The sequence below is a fragment of the Lampris incognitus genome, chromosome 2 (genome assembly GCF_029633865.1).
Source record: "Lampris incognitus isolate fLamInc1 chromosome 2, fLamInc1.hap2, whole genome shotgun sequence".
NCBI lineage: Eukaryota > Metazoa > Chordata > Actinopteri > Lampriformes > Lampridae > Lampris > Lampris incognitus.
In genome coordinates, this window is record NC_079212.1 from 115961215 (window position 1) to 115978640 (window position 17426).

The 17426-nt window shown below is 43.6% G+C and overlaps 2 protein-coding genes across 2 annotated transcripts; both read left to right on the top strand.

Moving 5' to 3' along the window:
- The first annotated feature begins 1220 nt into the window (after positions 1-1220).
- On the top strand, positions 1221-4211 carry LOC130108206 (transcriptional repressor scratch 2-like). The gene is made up of 2 exons (XM_056275066.1): positions 1221-1377; positions 3373-4211. Exons 1-2 carry the CDS (start codon positions 1221-1223, stop codon positions 4209-4211), a joined length of 996 nt encoding a protein of 331 aa, XP_056131041.1.
- An 8856-nt stretch (positions 4212-13067) lies between these two features.
- Positions 13068-15362, top strand: LOC130108034 (transcription factor 15-like). Its single transcript, XM_056274869.1, has 2 exons — positions 13068-13642; positions 14911-15362. Exons 1-2 carry the CDS (start codon positions 13148-13150, stop codon positions 14974-14976), a joined length of 561 nt encoding a protein of 186 aa, XP_056130844.1. The 5' UTR covers positions 13068-13147; the 3' UTR covers positions 14977-15362.
- Positions 15363-17426: the final 2064 nt, after the last annotated feature.

Sequence of the window (17426 nt, forward strand, 5' to 3'; positions counted from 1 at the left end):
ATGAGAGTTACGTGGGGTGCCAGAGATTCTTCAGCGAGGCATACAAATCCAAGAGGGAAAAATATAATAAAAGCGTGGTAGTCTCACTGAAAAGTAGCGAACGTAACAGCCAAATCAATGGAACTGATTCCCGATGATACTGAAAAACAAACAGCTTTCGAGTCAATCATAGTTGGTGCATTGACAAATGCCAAATGAGGAAATATTACATGTATGTGTCTCATGAAGGATACTGTATGCACACTTCCAATGACCATGGATGTAATGTGAATTCACACTTTGCATTAAGGACAAAAACATTAGCTGTAAATTTGTTGTAGTAAAACGAAATCCACATTAGATAGATAGATAGATAGATAGATTGCTTGATTGATTGATTGATTGATTTATTGACTGATTCATGAGAGAGAAGTGCAGAGGAGAGAAAAGATGCCTTGCTGTTTCAGGGCAGCATAAATTGTGTTAGCTACTTCATTTAAAGACAATGGAGGACAAGATGTTGTGTGTAGTGTCACCCACGTGCTTCTGCACGGCTATTGTCTGCTCCCCATCTCTGAGAGGAGCGATGAGGGGGTAAAAGGAGGGAGGGAGTGGGTGACTGGGTTTGCTGTGTGTGTGTGTGTGCGTGTGTGTGTGTGTGCGTGCGTGCGTGTGCGCACGCATGGTTGTATGCGTGTACATGCACACATGAATGCACGCGCATGCAGGGGGATGCACAGACGGCTTGTGGTAATTTGATGTGTGTCCCCAGGGATGTTTGATGGATTAATGCTAAGCAGCTCCCTCTTCCAAAGCACCACCTGATCTTTGGGGGCTCGTGCTCAACATATAAAAGCGTGTAGTACTGCTGAGCTCAGCTAGTCCAGCCATCTCTCTCCTCTCTGCCTCTCCTCTTTGTCACTCTCTTTCTCTCTCTCTCTCTCTCTCTCTCTCTCTCTCTCTCTCTCTCTCTCTCTCTCTCTCTCTCTCTCTCTCTCTCTCTCTGTCTTGTGCTTACACTACATTTTCTGTTTCTCTTCCCTGTGGCTTTGACTCCTAGTTAGCAAAAGATTTTTTTCCCTCCCCTCTGTCTTTCTAGAACCACTTTCTCTTTTGGGGGCATTTTGTTTTTTTGTTTTTTTTTGGACTTTGGCCTTCTGAAGGGGCCATCTTGGAGAGTACTTTTCTTCTTTTCATCCTTCCAAATTTCCAGCCCAGTTTGCATCTGTTTTCGTCAGAAGATGCCACGCTCCTTTTTGGTGAAGCAGCTGAAGGTTCATGATTTCTCCTCTTCCAACTACCACCATCAGAACCAGCATCCCTTGGATGAATCTTACAGTGTGACACATGCCATCACAGAGTCCGCCACCAACTTGGCCGTCTGTTTAAGCGAAAATGGTGAGTCATCATCCTTAAAAAAATTGTTTGTATGGTTGTTTCATGTCCCTTGTTCTTTCTGTGTGTTACCTTGCTGTGTGCCATGACAATATTTCCTATATGAAGACTTCCTTTGGAGGAATCTATATTTGTGCGCTTTTTCTTTTTATCTTGGAAATGGTAGAGGAGCTCTACATTCATAACATTTCATTTCATCCTCCTCCACATACAGCGGGTTATGTTGTTGTCTTTGCTTCCTAATCTCCTTTGAAACCCCCAAACACCCCCCCACCCCCATAGCCATGAGTAACCCCACCCCTCTCCCCCACCCTGCCATACCTCAGGACTTTTGTTTTCAAACTCTGCAGATGCTAAATAGTATTCAGGGCACCCCGCCCAAATCAGCTTAATACCAGAGCAGATCACACAGCGGCCCGTAGCTCTGATGCTACTGTACACATGCGTAGTAACACAACCATGCATGCAGGCATCAGGGGCACACAATCCGGTCGAAGCCTTTGTGTGGTCCTGTTGGAAAAAAAGAAAAAGCAAAGAAAAACAGTTGAAAGCAGATAGCCACATGGGACTGATTTGTCCTTAGATGCTGCAGTTGCCCTTGAGTCTTTCCCCTTATCTACCACCCACCCCCTCTTCCATCTCTCCATCTCTCTCATTCTCCTCCATCTGATCTTACAGGATGTTGGATAGCCACGGGGGGTAGGATTGCAGCAACACAATCCGTATGTGGAGCGGTGAGAGGTGATGGGACGGGGTTTTAGAAAATGGGTATCGACTGGAAAGTAGAAAGTGCAGCGGGTAATTTGATGAAGTGCAACATGAGCAGTGGATTCCCAGACAGTATATTTTCACCAATATTATGTTAGACACTCGATTTCCGCATGTCCCTCAAAATATATTTGCTTTTCCCGAGAAGAGGAGAGCATCTAGTGAAATGTGTGCTTTAAGTGGACCCCCCCTCACTACCCCCTCCCCAACACACACACACACACACACACACACACACACACACACACACACACACACACACACACACACACACACACAGTGCCACAAGGCTCACACTCGCTGGATCGTTTGTGCTGGGATTTAGGATGCCAGCTGTCTGGCTCTCTTTGTGTTGTGTGTGTGTGTGTGTGTGTGTGTGTGTGTGCGTTGGGGGGAGGCACTATGTAGTTTGCATTGCTGTCAAGATCAGACACTAGCCCCCCCTTCCCCTCTTCCCCACCCCTCCCTTTCTCCATCAACAAATCACACCCCACCTGTCACTCAATCTCCCCATTATCATACTCATGAACACGCTAAAAAACAAAAAAACAAAAAAACACCACAGATGGGGAGTGATCTGATTAAAATGATTTAGTGATTTAGGGGATTTCACCGCTCACACACTCCATTTCGCTTTGCCCTGCCGCCACAGAATTAGAAGCACTTCTACTGTGAGGTGGCGACAGGTGGATCAATTGTGAACTGAGCTGTTGCAATGTGTGACACTGTCAATTTTTAGTGTGTATCGCTTGCATGCATCAGCACCGGCCTCTCATATTGTTATACTGGAGCACTTGTTGGAGCCAGTTGAGATATTGACTGGTGCAAAACGGTGCTCCAAAGCCTCATTAATGTTTCATTCACAAAGCGTGCTGAACTCACCTTACAAATGGTTTCCTGTACACCGTTTCTTATTGATTTACACTTTGCAGAAGAGCAGTTTTAGCAGTTGTCTTTTGTACATATTAGCAATTTAAAGAAGCTTTTTGAGGTCAACAAGAAACAATGCATTGCAGAAAAAAACGCTTTTAGAAATATTGTTTTACTGTGAATATACAACTAATGCTCTACTGATTTTTTCTAATGAGCATGATAATAGTCTGTGTTTGTGTGTGTGTGTGTGTGTGTGTGTGTGTGTGTGTGTGTGTGTGTGTGTGTGTGTGTGTGTGTGTGTGTGTGTGTGTGTGAGATCATATCCCCTCTCTATATTAAACCTCTTTTTCCTCTCAGGCTACATCCAAGATTACATCATCCCTTCCATGTGCCAGAGCACAAAGGAACCAGGCTCCAAACAGCAGCAGATTGGGCTCTCCTCAGGGCCCCTGTATTCCCCGGGGAGCATGGGGGGCAGCGGAGGGGAGGAGTTTTCTGACCATGATATGGAGCAGCCAGACAGTCCCATCTCCAGTGCCACGGCAGAGTGCGAAAGCAGCAGCCTGCTGAGCCCCGAGCCTGAGGGCTGCACCACGGTCAATGCCTTCCTCATCTCTGATGGTCGATCTCACCGCAGGACCAACCAGCGGTGTCCCCGTAAGGGGGGAAGCCAATCAGACCGCACCGACAGAGTCAGCTTGCCAGATCGCACCTCCACCAAAGGGAAATCCAAGGGGCGCCACATTTGTGGCGAGTGTGGCAAGTCTTACGCCACATCCTCCAATCTGAGCAGACACAAGCAGACTCATCGAAGTCTGGACAGCACGCAGGCCAGGAAATGCCCCAACTGTCACAAGGTGTACGTGTCCATGCCGGCTCTGGCCATGCACATGCTGACCCATGACCTGAGGCATGAGTGCAAAGTGTGTGGCAAGGCCTTCAGCCGACCCTGGCTGCTGCAGGGCCACATGAGGTCCCACACAGGAGAGAAACCTTTCGCCTGTGCCCACTGTGGTAAGGCCTTCGCCGACCGTTCAAACCTTCGAGCCCACATGCAGACACACTCTGCCTTCAAGCACTACACCTGCAAGCGCTGCCACAAAAAGTTTGCACTAAAGTCTTACCTTAACAAGCACTATGAGTCGGCCTGCTTCAAGGGGTATGGAGGGGAGGATGACTGCAGCTCCGAGGACTAACAGGAAAACACAGCGTCTTTTGAATTTCATTTTAACTTTGACAAGACAGAGAAAAGCTAACTGGTTTCCACATGCATGCATCTTTCTACTCCTGCATTTTGATAGAAGCAATAAGCTCACCTAAAACTGTTGGAAATAGGGTATTAAGTATGAATATAAACTCATGAAATCATCAATATTGATCTCAGCTGTAAATAATTTGTATTCTTTTGTATCAACTGAATTGCAGCAATTTATATTGCAGTATTATTTTATATGCTAACTAGCTCTTAATTTACCTCAAACACGTCCTAATTGAGGAAATAAGGTATTGTGTATGTATTAATTTATTTAACTATTTATCAATTTAGAAGATTGTTTATTTATTTCTTGATGCATTTGTGAACATTGAACCTTTATTTATTAGAGCCATTAATTAAATTTGTTGAAAAAAAATAAAGCCAAAATATAATATATTTCTGAGATAATGTCTCCCAGCAGATCAATTCGGTGGAGATAATGAAAACTTTGAAAACGAGGCGATACTAGAGGTCATTTTTGCCCTTGCTTATGGATCTATGCACAAGATAAAACTAAGTTTTATTTGGACAGCTACAATTGAACTACTTGACTGGTAAAAAGCATACACTTAATTGACTATTGAGTACAGACTCAAATTGTAATGTCCCGTTGCAATTACAATTAAAAGATATTTTTCATTTAAGTGTCTCTACTCATCTCTAAGGCCCTCGTTTGCATTTAGTAATCATTAAGTTGGATATATAACATGTTTAGGTGATAAGAGAAGGTTATCTACTGGCTCTGGGAAACTGCTTCTAAAGCGCCTGTGCCTCTTCTGACCAGCAGGGGGGGCAACCATGATAACGTTGCAGAGCCAAAATCCAGCCTCTACAGTAAAATATTGTGCAAATCCACCTGGCCATTCATCAGGGTGTGACAGCAGTGCCTAATCTACACTGATCTACAATCCTCCGATAGTCTGAGGTCACAGGCTTTCCCTGGCAGTGTTTCACCCCTTACACACAGTGCGGTAGGCCTGAGGACAGGATATCCACTGGGTCAGGTGTCATGAGAAACAAGCCCTTGGTCCAGACTGGACAGGGCCAAGCCCCTCGTGGCCCCCAGCCACCAGCCCCTCATGGGAAATGCAACTATGCGTCACAGCGGATTGGAGCCTATTTTCAGACATGATCCCGTCCATTCAAGACTCATATTCATGCATGCAGGCATACATGTAATTTATAGAGTCCAAGTATACAGTTACATATCCCATCTATAGCCCCCAATGTTTTGAAAAGAATTTGGCAAAAAGATAAAAATAATAATAATAATTTATACCCTTCCATATATGCAGTCAAACATAACTTTCACAGTGGCCAAAACAGCATGCTATCTTCCCAGGTCTAAGAATATGACCTCCGTGTTACTGTGAGGGAAAAGAAATGGTAATTTATTAGCCCGTTTTTCAGGCGAAGAACCTCATGAATCTGGTTTCTAACTCACTCACAAACTGATATTGAGTTTCATGTCTACTAGTACCATGCCCGTAGAACTGGGTGGGTGACCCCCTCCGAGGGGGGGTTGAGCCCCCAAAAAATTCTTGAGTGAGTGCGTCTAAAAATATATGGTGTTGTGAAGTGCTTAAGGCCTTGCATTTTTCATTTAAATTTAAATTACAATTTTCATTCGTAAGAAAAGTGCCAAATGTTTTTTTTTTCTCTGCACCTCCCACCATTGCTCTCTCTTAACCTCGCTATCACTTGGTGTGATTTCAGTCAAGGATGGATTTCACAGAAACGCCATAGACAGAGATGCAAGTAAGACATTCTCTATCGCCTTAACCGTGCTCAAACAAATCAATCTGTTGATAAAAGTTTTTAAGTGTTTCTGATGTGTCTGCTTGTTTTCTGGGTCGTCGGTTAGCTTAAAACATGATTCAGGCATGCCAACTTGAACTCTTTTGGACTGGTGCAAAAGCATCTATTGTGCAATGTCAGTGTTAAGCGTACAATCAGGATATGATGTAAATAACATGTAACGTTAGCTACCCAGCTGAAAATGCCCACTTCCAAATTCCAAACTTGAGACGATGATCCTCTGCCGTTCTGTTCACATCAAAGTCACACAACCATTGCGCTTCATATCTATAACACTGTGTTCCTTGTTTTTACCAGCTCTCGGGCTGTGTCTGTCAGCATCCCCAATGTGACGCTATTACATCTACTGCTTGTTAACTTCTCCAGTGTGCTTAACTTTATTGCATTGTGGCGGGTTTGGAAGGTAGACAAGAGCTCTGTAGTCCCAGGTGACGTGTAAGGAAGCAGTCAGCCACAGGCCAGAGGAACCCCAAGTCCAGTCAGGCGGACATGAAAGGCTTCTGTAGAAGAATCATTGCGTGTGAGCAGACTTCCTGTATCACAAAGGTTGAGTTGATGCTCTGGGAGCCATTGGCGATCTCCCGGGACAAAATGACATACTGGTTTATCGGCCCTGGGATCACAAGGCACCTGCTGCTATAGATATCTGTCTAGTAAAACACCCTCTAGTTGTTTATTTTAGCTCACGGTTACCTTTGCGCTTGCACGTGTAAGGAGAGAGGAATGTTCATCTATAAAACTAGGATTTTCACATCTGGAACATGGGACCTATCTCCCGGTGACGTGGTTTCATATGGAACAAGATTCTTAGGTCTGAAATAAAGGTTTTGTTGAGATGGCTTTTATATAGTCTCTGAACGAGAGGTGAAACGAGGGGAGAGTGGCTGAGAGCATATGCCAACCTGACGGACGACCCCACCTGTCCTGCTTACTCAAACTGTCAGGAGCTGTGTAAGACAATCGGTGTATTTAGGGGAGTAAGGGAGGGAAAGTGAGGGAATAGGGCAGCGGGGTGAAAGGGATGGGGTCGGTGAAGGCTGAGCCTTATCTAGGGGTCACATTAGAGTGTCATCTGAAAGATAATACTGTTGCTACTGTATTTGGGGCTTCCTTGTAGTTCTGCAGTGCCTGACATGGACCAGTTATTTACTTTAGGATGAATCTAAGATATACATCATTTAGAAATCTACCAGGTCAATTGAGGGTCAAAATAACCACATGAATTGTCACTGTAACCTGTTAATTTACACACACGCACACACACACACACACACACACACACACACACACACACACACACACACACACACACACACACACACACACACACACACACACACACACACACACGCGCACACACACACACACTCACACAAAACAGTTTAGCACAATAAGTAATGGCATTAAGACAGTACAATGGTTGATCAGTTTGTCTTTTCATGCTTCCTGGAAAAAAACAATTAATTGAACAGCTTTATAGCCAACACCTTGATTATAAAGCCCTTCAAGATACATGTAGTGTCACATAGGGCATGGTGGTCCAGTGGTTAGCACTGTTGCCTCATAGCAAGAAGGTCCTGGGTTCGAACCCCAGGCCGTCCCAGGTCCTTTGCGTGGAATTTGCATGTTGTCCCCGTGTCTGCGTGGGTTTCCTCCGGGTGTCCCGGTTGCCTCCCACCATCAAAAAACATGTATGTTAGGGTTAATACTCCTACCTGTGCCTCTGAGCAAGGCAATGGAAAGAAGAACTGGAGTTGGTCCGTGGGTGCTGCAGCTGCCCACTGCTCCTATACAATAGGATGGGTTAAATGCAGAGAACAAATTCATTGTAACCTACAATGACAAAATAAAGTGGCTTTGTTTCTTTCTTCTTCTCATAGTGTTGGGTGATATGGAAAATATCATTATCATGATAATCAATTGGGAATTTTACACTATAACAATATATATCACATCTGCTTCCATATGCAAAAATACCCCATAAGGGTTCAATTGAGGCTCGTCACACTAACCTGCTTGGAAACCATAACTAGTTTTCAAATAATTGTCCCTTAAATATTTTGGACCTAATTTTATGAGAAATTTTAGGTAATAGATTTTCTTAATAAATGATTTAGATGACAAAATTGTGTTTCACGATATGACAACATCCAAATTTCATCCCGATAGATGACCACTGAAAGACGATAAACAATGATACTGAATTATTGCCCAGCCCAAGGGTCACATTTAAAATAACTAGATTTTTAAACTTCCCTATGGTCATATACACTACCGTTCAAAAGTTTGGGATCACATTGAAATGTCAATATTTTTGAAGGAAAAGCACTGTATTTTTCAATGAAGATAACTTTAAACTAGTCTTAACTTTAAAGAAATACACTCTATACATTGCTAATGTGGTAAATGACTATTCTAGCTGCAAATGTCTGGTTTTTGGTGCAATATCTACATAGGTGTATAGAGGCCCATTTCAAGCAACTATCACTCCAGTGTTCTAATGGTACAATGTGTTTGCTCATTGGCTCAGAAGGCTAAGTGATGATTAGAAAACCCTTGTGCAATCATGTTCACACATCTGAAAACAGTTTAGCTCGTTACAGAAGCTACAAAACTGACCTTCCTTTGAGCAGATTGAGTTTCTGGAGCATCACATTTGTGGGGTCAATTAAACGCTCAAAATGGCCAGAAAAAGAGAACTTTCATCTGAAACTCGACAGTCTATTCTTGTTCTTAGAAATGAAGGCTATTCCATGCGAGAAATTGCTAAGAAATTGAAGATTTCCTACACCGGTGTGTACTACTCCCTTCAGAGGACAGCACAAACAGGCTCTAACCAGAGTAGAAAAAGAAGTGGGAGGCCGTGTTGCACAACTGAGCATGAAGATAAGTACATTAGAGTCTCTAGTTTGAGAAACAGACGCCTCACAGGTCCCCAACTGGCATCTTCATTAAATAGTACCCGCAAAACACCAGTGTCAACATCTACAGTGAAGAGGCGGCTGCGGGATTCTGGGCTTCAGGGCAGAGTGGCAAAGAAAAAGCCATATCTGAGACTGACCAATAAAAGAAAAAGATTAAGATGGGCAAAAGAACACAGACATTGGACAGAGGAAGACTGGAAAAAAGTGTTGTGGACGGATGAATCCAAGTTTGAGGTGTTTGGATCACAAAGAAGAACGTTTGTGAGACGCAGAACAAATGAAAAGATGCTGGAAGAATGCCTGACGCCATCTGTTAAGCATGGTGGAGGTAATGTGATGGTCTGGGGTTGCTTTGGTGCTGGTAAGGTGGGAGATTTGTACAGGGTAAAAGGGATTCTGAATAAGGAAGGCTATCACTCCATTTTGCAACGCCATGCCATACCCAGTGGACAGCGCTTGATTGGAGCCAATTTCATCCTACAACAGGACAATGACCCTAAACACACCTCCAAATTTTGCAAGAACTATTTAGAGCAGAAGCAGGCAGCTGGTATTCTATCGGTAATGGAGTGGCCAGCGCAGTCACCAGATCTGAACCCCATTGAGCTGTTGTGGGAGCAGCTTGACCGTATGGTACGCAAGAAGTGCCCATCCAACCAATCCAACTTGTGGGAGCTGCTTCTGGAAGCGTGGGGTGCAATTTCTCCAGATTACCTCAACAAATTAACAGCTAGAATGCCAAAGGTCTGCAATGCTGTAATTGCTGCAAATGGAGGATTCTTTGACGAAAGCAAAGTTTGATGTAAAAAAAATCTTATTTCAAATACAAATCATTATTTCTAACCTTGTCAATGTCTTGACTCTATTTTCTATTCATTTCACAACATATGGTGGTGAATAAGTGTGACTTTTCATGGAAAACACAAAATTGTTTGGGTGATCCCAAACTTTTGAACGGTAGTGTATGTGTTACTAAAAGTTACTGATCTTGTCATGAATCTTGTTTAGTCATCATTCTGTTACATCTTGTAGGTTGATAAAGAAGTTATGTTTACACTTTTTGGTAGGAACTATTGGGTCATATTATGCCGGTTTTTGTTTTGGTACTTCAAGTGTTTTCGACAGACTTTATAGGAAATGATGCGGTCGGGCCATGATGACTTAACATAATTAAGCCAGTTGGGATATGATGCATTCTCGTGACGTTCGTTTAGCCCGTCACCCTCGCTATCCTGTATTTCCTGTCCATCTCTGCTCTGCTGCATCTAATAAAGCAGAAGTGCTCCAAAAAGCATTTCAGATGCTACGAGGAGTTGCATGCATGCAGCTGGCTGTGAGGAGGAGCTGCCATGGCCTCCTTCTCCCCGACACAGCTGTATCTGATGAACTCCAGTTGATTCAAGCTATTTGACCACAGTGTCTCCCAGCAGGTCCCCTCAGAGGAGATAACACAGTATTAGGACTGACTGGCTGGGCAGGCACTCACCATCTCATCACTCACCAGTCTTTCTTTTTTTTAATGCTCTCGCTTTTCTCTCTGGATTTGGTGTTGACTTCTGATTCCAATTAACGTCTAATTTTTTTTGGAGCATTCAAACAATTGTAAGCCATCAATCAATGCCTCTTTTTCTTAGATGTGAAGCGCCTCATGAACCTGGCTTCCAGCTCAATCACTCACATAAACTGACATAAACCGGAGGGGGGGGGGGTCATGACTTCTCCAAATATGTTAGTGAGTGCATCTGTGTAGTGTATAGTGCACAGTAAGGGCATAATGCATATAGTGCACAGTAAGTGCATAGTGCTTAAAGTGCACAGTGAGTGAATAGTGCATAGTGCATACATAGTGCACAGTGAGTGAATAGTGCATAGTGCATAGTGCACAGTGAGTGCATGTGCTGTTGTAAGACTTGAAGATTTTGCATTTTCTTAGATTAACATTATCACTGACATTGGTAAGAAAATTGGTAAAATCTGTTTTTTTTTCTGCACCCCAACCAGTATTCTCTCTATAGACTCTCACTGGTATTGTTCATGAGGTTTCACTCGAGGTAGGATTTCCCACAAACGCCATCAGCATAGATGAAAGTAAGATGTGCTCTATCACCTTTACTGTGCTCAAAAAAAAAATCCATCTTTTGACAAAAGTTTTTAAGTTTTTCTGATGTGTCAGCTTGCTTCTCTGGGTTGTCCATCTGCCAAAAACAGGATTCAGACATCTCAACTTTAGCTATGTTGAAAGCGGTGCAAAAGCATCTATTTTGCAATGTCAGTGCTAAGCGTCCAATCAGGATATTATGTAAATAATATATCTGATGTTAGCTGCTCACATGAAAATGTGCAGTCAATACAAGGTGTACTTCCAATTACAAACTTAAGATGATGATCCTGTATTTTTTTGTTCAAAACAAAGTCAAACAACCACTATGTAGGATTGTTTTAGGTGTGTGTGTGTGTGTGTGTGCGTGTGTGTGTGTGTGCGTGTGTGTGTCAGTGAGCACATGTTAGCTGACAGGTGGTGAATGCACTGAAAGGCTCTCGAAATGCGCAAGCCTTTAATAACAGAACACATCATTGGGGTTTGTTAAAGTTGCGCTTCGCATCTACGACACGATCTGTACTTGGTTTTCCTTGTTACCCTAAGAGTGACTGGACTGAGTTGAAATATGCCCGGCTAAATTCTCAGTGTCATTCTCACATCGACTTTCACACACACACACGTCCCCACCCACCACACACATCATTAGTTCTTTAATCACCCCAACAGGTTTTAATGGCATTCCATTAGGTTGATGGAGGGGGGCGGGGGGGGGGCGTGTAAAGTATTTATGGTTCCAGACTGTGAAGTCGTGTTGGTGGTGGGACAGAGGGGGCAGTGGGGTCGTGTTGCTGGCTGGCTGAGTGTGGTAAAAACACCACGGTGTCCTGCTTTATGAGTGGAACCAGGTTCAGTGCAGGTCGCCATTGTTGGTGCAGCTGAGCCGGGGGCCAGGGGCTGCTGGTGCACAGGTTTGATGTGTCAAGGGGTTGTGTTTGTGAAAACATGCCCTTTGATGACACACTCTCTCTCCCTCAGCCATGCTCTCCCGCCCACCCTCCAGCAGCACAAGTCAATCTGGAAGCCATTTGCTCAGTTTCCACAGCGAAAGTTCAGGCTTGATCACCTCCAGCATCTGCTGAGTGTTTATTTACCCGCACCACTTAACCCATTAGACAAACTCAGCAGAGCTCACTGTAGAGCCACCGATCACATTGGCCCTCTGAGGATGAGAGCCGGGGCATGAATGCATTTTCATGTACTGGGGATTTACCTCCAGTCTGGTTCAGAAACAAAATTGTACTTGGTTAAAGTGCGGACTTCGAAATATTGTTTTTTATTCAGTTCCCTCTGCACAAGCGTGCACACACACACACACACACACACACACACACACACACACACACACACACACACACACACACACACACACACACACACACACACACACACACACACATACACACATCTCATGAGAGTCTGCTTTACTTAGTGACTTGCAAAATGAAACAATACAGGTGGCTATGCAGTGTTTCCCAATCCAGTCCTTAAGGATCCTCTGTCCTGCAGATCTTCATTGTAATCCTATATAGGGAGGGCCGCGTGTACTTACCCAACCAATCATATAACACTTAGTTATGTGACGTGTACCAAAACTGACATAATCAAGTGCTGATCGGTTGATTAAGGACAAGCAGGTCTTCCTATGCAGAGTTGCAATGTAAATCTGCTGGACGGGGTTGGGGTTGGGGTGGGGGTGAGGGGTGAGGACTGGGTTGGGAAACACTGAATGAAAAAAAAATCAAGCATGACATTTCTACTGATTTCAAAGCGCTGACCTACAGGGCATATCGATTAAGGACGTAAAAGAATAAAAACATTTGGGAAAATGATCGTGTCTCAGCCCCATGCATGTCCTCAATCCCTCCCCTTTCTGTCTGAGGGGGCCAAAGCTACCGAGGCTATAAGAGCGCTCCTGGAGATGCTGAAATTCAGACTGGACTTTTTCTATGGGGGAGTGTTTTCACACACCAGGCGGGCTGCAGCCAACTGTTATGTGGGATCGGTTTTCGAGTTAAAGTGTGTAGTGTCCTTATCATGGCTTTCACTATGCTGAGGCCCTTGTCGACACACCACCCCTTCTCATACACCGCCGACCTGAAAGTGATGTCGGACGATGAGGACAACCGATGTGAGAGTGACGGCAGCTCGGACCAGAGTTATGACACATGCTGTCAGCGGAACGAAAACTACCGTCAGGTCTCCGGCGTGATGGGGGTCGGCGTCGTGGTCAAACAGCGGAACGCGGCCAACGCGCGGGAGCGGGACCGGACCCAGAACGTGAACACCGCCTTCACGGCGCTCCGGACACTTATTCCCACGGAGCCGGTGGACAGAAAACTCTCTAAAATAGAAACTCTGCGCTTGGCGTCCAGCTATATCTCCCATCTGGCCAATGTACTCGTTACCGGAGATGGGCGCGCCGACGGTCAGCCTTGTCTGAGCGCAGTGCGCAATAACGCGCCGGGGGACGGAGAGGGCAGACAACCCAGAGCCATCTGCACATTCTGCCTGAGCAACCAGAGGAAAGGGGTAAAGATGTTTGCTGTTTACTTTGCCCCCCCTCCCCCCTCCCCACCGCCGCCTTTTTAAGAAAGTGGTGTATTTTATAGGTGTGTATGCGTGTGACCACGACGCGTATACGCATGTTTCACCATGCAGTGACTACTTCCTTAAGAAGAAGAAAAAAATCGTGCAATTTCTACGTAGCTATATTTCCTAAAGCAGGGCTCAACAATAAGTCGACAATTCAATACAGGCTTCACATGTAGTACAATAACCACGTTGCAAACGATGCCATGTGAGACGTGTTGGGTTCATCAGTCATGGTGGGCTAGAAGGCTCGACAGAAAACAAAACTGAGCAAGTTCTGCTTTTTAATTACTACCACTCTTGAGGAAAGACATTCTGGCAAATAGTGTAATTCAGTCTGATTCAATCACTTCTTGAACCACTGCTTGGTTTTTGCCTCCAAAACTGCCCTAATCAGTGCTGGAATGATACATTCTTTGCACATGGAGCACTGAGAGTCAAAGGCTGCACAGGCCAACATATCTGCTGAAATTAGCTAATAACGCAATATGCAAAACAAATATCAGAATGCTTTTTAAAAGGTATACTAAATGTACATGGAGGTACTCTTAGGTTATTGCTTGGGACTATAAATTGTCCTACTTTTAAGCTTATATACTTTAAAGTGTACTTAAAAGTATACCTGTTGGGACTGTAATGTATACTTAATGTGTACTCAGAAAAGTATACAACAAGAAGTAAAGTTTAAATATACTGTTCTCAAGTTTATCCTTTGCAAGTAGCTCCACTTGCTAATTTCTAGTTTAAATGGGGTAGACTGAAAGTGCACCAAAGTAAACCTCTTCTCTGAGGGCTTTATCAGTGCTTAAAGACATCTTGGCACATCAAAAATAAGCAAGTATGTGGTTTGAGGGATAGTGTTTTTGTGGTCAATGCTGTGAACTTGGAAAAATCCGGCATGCGCCCCATTGCAGCGAAACGGAAAACAATCTTTCTTGGCATCATGGTTGCTCTGATGGGACTTTGTTATTTATAGGTGCCATGTTGAGTGTGCCGAGACATCCTTTAAAGGGGTGCAAGCATTTTTTCATTGCTTCTATATATGTCATTGAACTCAGCTTTACTTGTATACGTGCAAAGGGCCAAAATGTGGATGCAGAAATTAAACTGTGGTCTGGTGCAATTTATTTTCAAAAAAAAGAAAAAGAAAAAAAAAGGTTTCAATTGTGACGGTGAACCGCTGATGTCATTTCCTGTTTGGTTTGCAGGTGAAAGACAGGCGAGAGTGTGTGAAAATGCATGGAGGTAGTGCACTACGACTAAGTCGGCGATGAAGCCATCCAGCTTGGAGTAAACCTTGACTCAGTTCCCGGAGCAGACCTCAGGGAACAGTTCAGCAGTGCTCACCGGTGTGCACCGGCCATGGGGGCCCGCTTTTCTAAAAGCATCTGAATTGAGATGTTCTCAGTCCATTAAACCGGGACGATAATGGAAAGTTTGGCTCAGATTCACATCCTCACCCATCTCTGAAAACAGACTTGTAGACATGGGGGGCGGCCATTTTCAGGAATTATGTGTGAAAGGGAAGCCTACACTAAGGTTGTGTTGTACGCTATGCAATAATGTGACGGTGGTGTGTCACTTTTTTTTTTAAAGACACTGTATTTGGTTGCCTTTTCATTACATGTTGTATTCTACTTTGAAATTAAATCTATTTTTGGATAGATACAGTTGTCCAGTACTTTGCTGATAGTTTTGCAGGTGTATTTTAAGGTAGGATTGGTGAAAACACCCCGTCTAAGAGTTCGTCCATCTCACAGTGCTTAAGTTTGAAATAATTTAAAAGATGTGGATTTATATAGACTATAGTCAATTACAGTTTAACTAAACTACTTATAAAGTGCTCAATATCCTTAACCAAAAAATATGGGTGGTCATCTTCCACCTCTCTAACTCTATACTTACATTTATGTTTTACATTTTTCTCATTTAGCGGATGCTTTTCTCCAAAGCATCTTACAACAGTCTGCAGTGGGGAGGTATGCTAGCGTGTCCACCTACAGCTATCTTTGACCTCTGGATAGGGACCATATCAAGCATGCACGTGGTGTGAAGTGCAAATAGAAGTGCACAATGACATAGCAGGGATGTGAGCGATAGTTAGAAAGGGATTTGAATTACAAAACGTCTGGAAATCGCAACAAATAAGCAGAACGGTCATACTGAGAGACTTTGTAAGGGCAAAAAGGCAGGCCTGGAAAAGGGACATTTTCAGGCCTGCCTTAAATGGAATAAATAGTTCAGGAGCTCGGATGGAAACTTGGATTTCATTCCACCATTTTGGGCCAGGTGAGAGAGGACTCATCTCAGAGCCCTTTCCTTTTGAAGTGCTCATAGATGGCAGCCTTTCAGAGGTCACACACTGGGAAAGCAGGTGAATACATGTTAATATGGGTTTATAGGTAAGTCGGTGTAGTTCCTTGAACTTCAAGGAACACAAACGGCAAGGTTTTAAACTTAATGTGCGCCACAACTGGAAGCCAATGCGAATTTGTTTTTATTTAGAGCTCCGTTAGCTACTATAAAAACTCTGGCTACCCTTCCTGGTGTCCACATAAATGCAGTTTACAAGACTTTATTTAGCATGGTACATACAACTTCTGACAAACCAGACTCTCAATAAAACATGAGAGTACACAAGGGTGGAAAGACAAGGCAATGAGACAGAACAACAGCCTGCATAATCACAAACAAGATCGCTCTTCCTATGATGACTATCTATATGTGTATAGATTCTGCTACTGTATTTATCCATGCTGATACTGCCACTCAAGTTCTCAAGTAAATTGCTCAGTTGTTTCTATTTCAGAAATGCTATGGTCAGTTATAACTCATCTATTTCCTGCATCAGTAAGTCTTTAGTGTGTTCCTCAACTGTAAGGATGCAGAGGCAAAACGTGTTTGCGTCTTGGCAGGGTGAAAATGAGCTACCCAGTATTGTTCATGCATTCAATGCAACTTGCAAAGTACTATTTAATGCACACCTAATCCAGTCAGTTTTCTATTGTGTTCATTCAGAAAGCATTGTTGTTGGAAGACTACTCTTTAGGGGTCCATTGTAGGAATTTTAAATGGGTGATTTTCTTGGCTCTTTGGATCCAAGAATAATTTCAGACATTTTGAAAAAAAAAGCCCTTGGTGGCAATTGAGTCATGGAGGTGAAGCTGATTCTTTTTAAGATAGTCTGACATAGCACTTGATTTAAGGACAGGTAATATGCTGTGAAGAAGCCGACGTGGAGCTTTTCTTTTGCTTTTTTGATAGATTTAAAAGCTTTGAGGCATTTGCTCACTTTTGCAGAGCCGGTAAATATAGGCTACATGACAGTAGCTGTTCCTAAAGAGTAATGTATTCGAATAAGTCGTAGGGAGCTCATTTTCTACCTGCAAACCTAGCTCTGTGGGAATCTCTGTCTCCATGGTTAAAATGGTATAAATCACAGGAAAACAGAAGTCAGGGCGACTGGCCCACAATGAGAGAACTACAGTGACTATGATTTTCATCTTCTGTCTCTAACTACTACAGAGGGGGAATTCCTATACCATTTTACCTTTTCCCTATGTGCAATGCCAAGGAATCTCAAAAGAGGAAGTAATCAAGCTTTCCCTCAGTCAGGTCATTGGCCACAGAAAGGCTTTGTCAAAATGGCAAGTATAGAAGAGTGCCAGTGAGGAAGGCATGAATCACGCAGACTCAGAAAATCGACTCTCAGCAAAGGTATGAG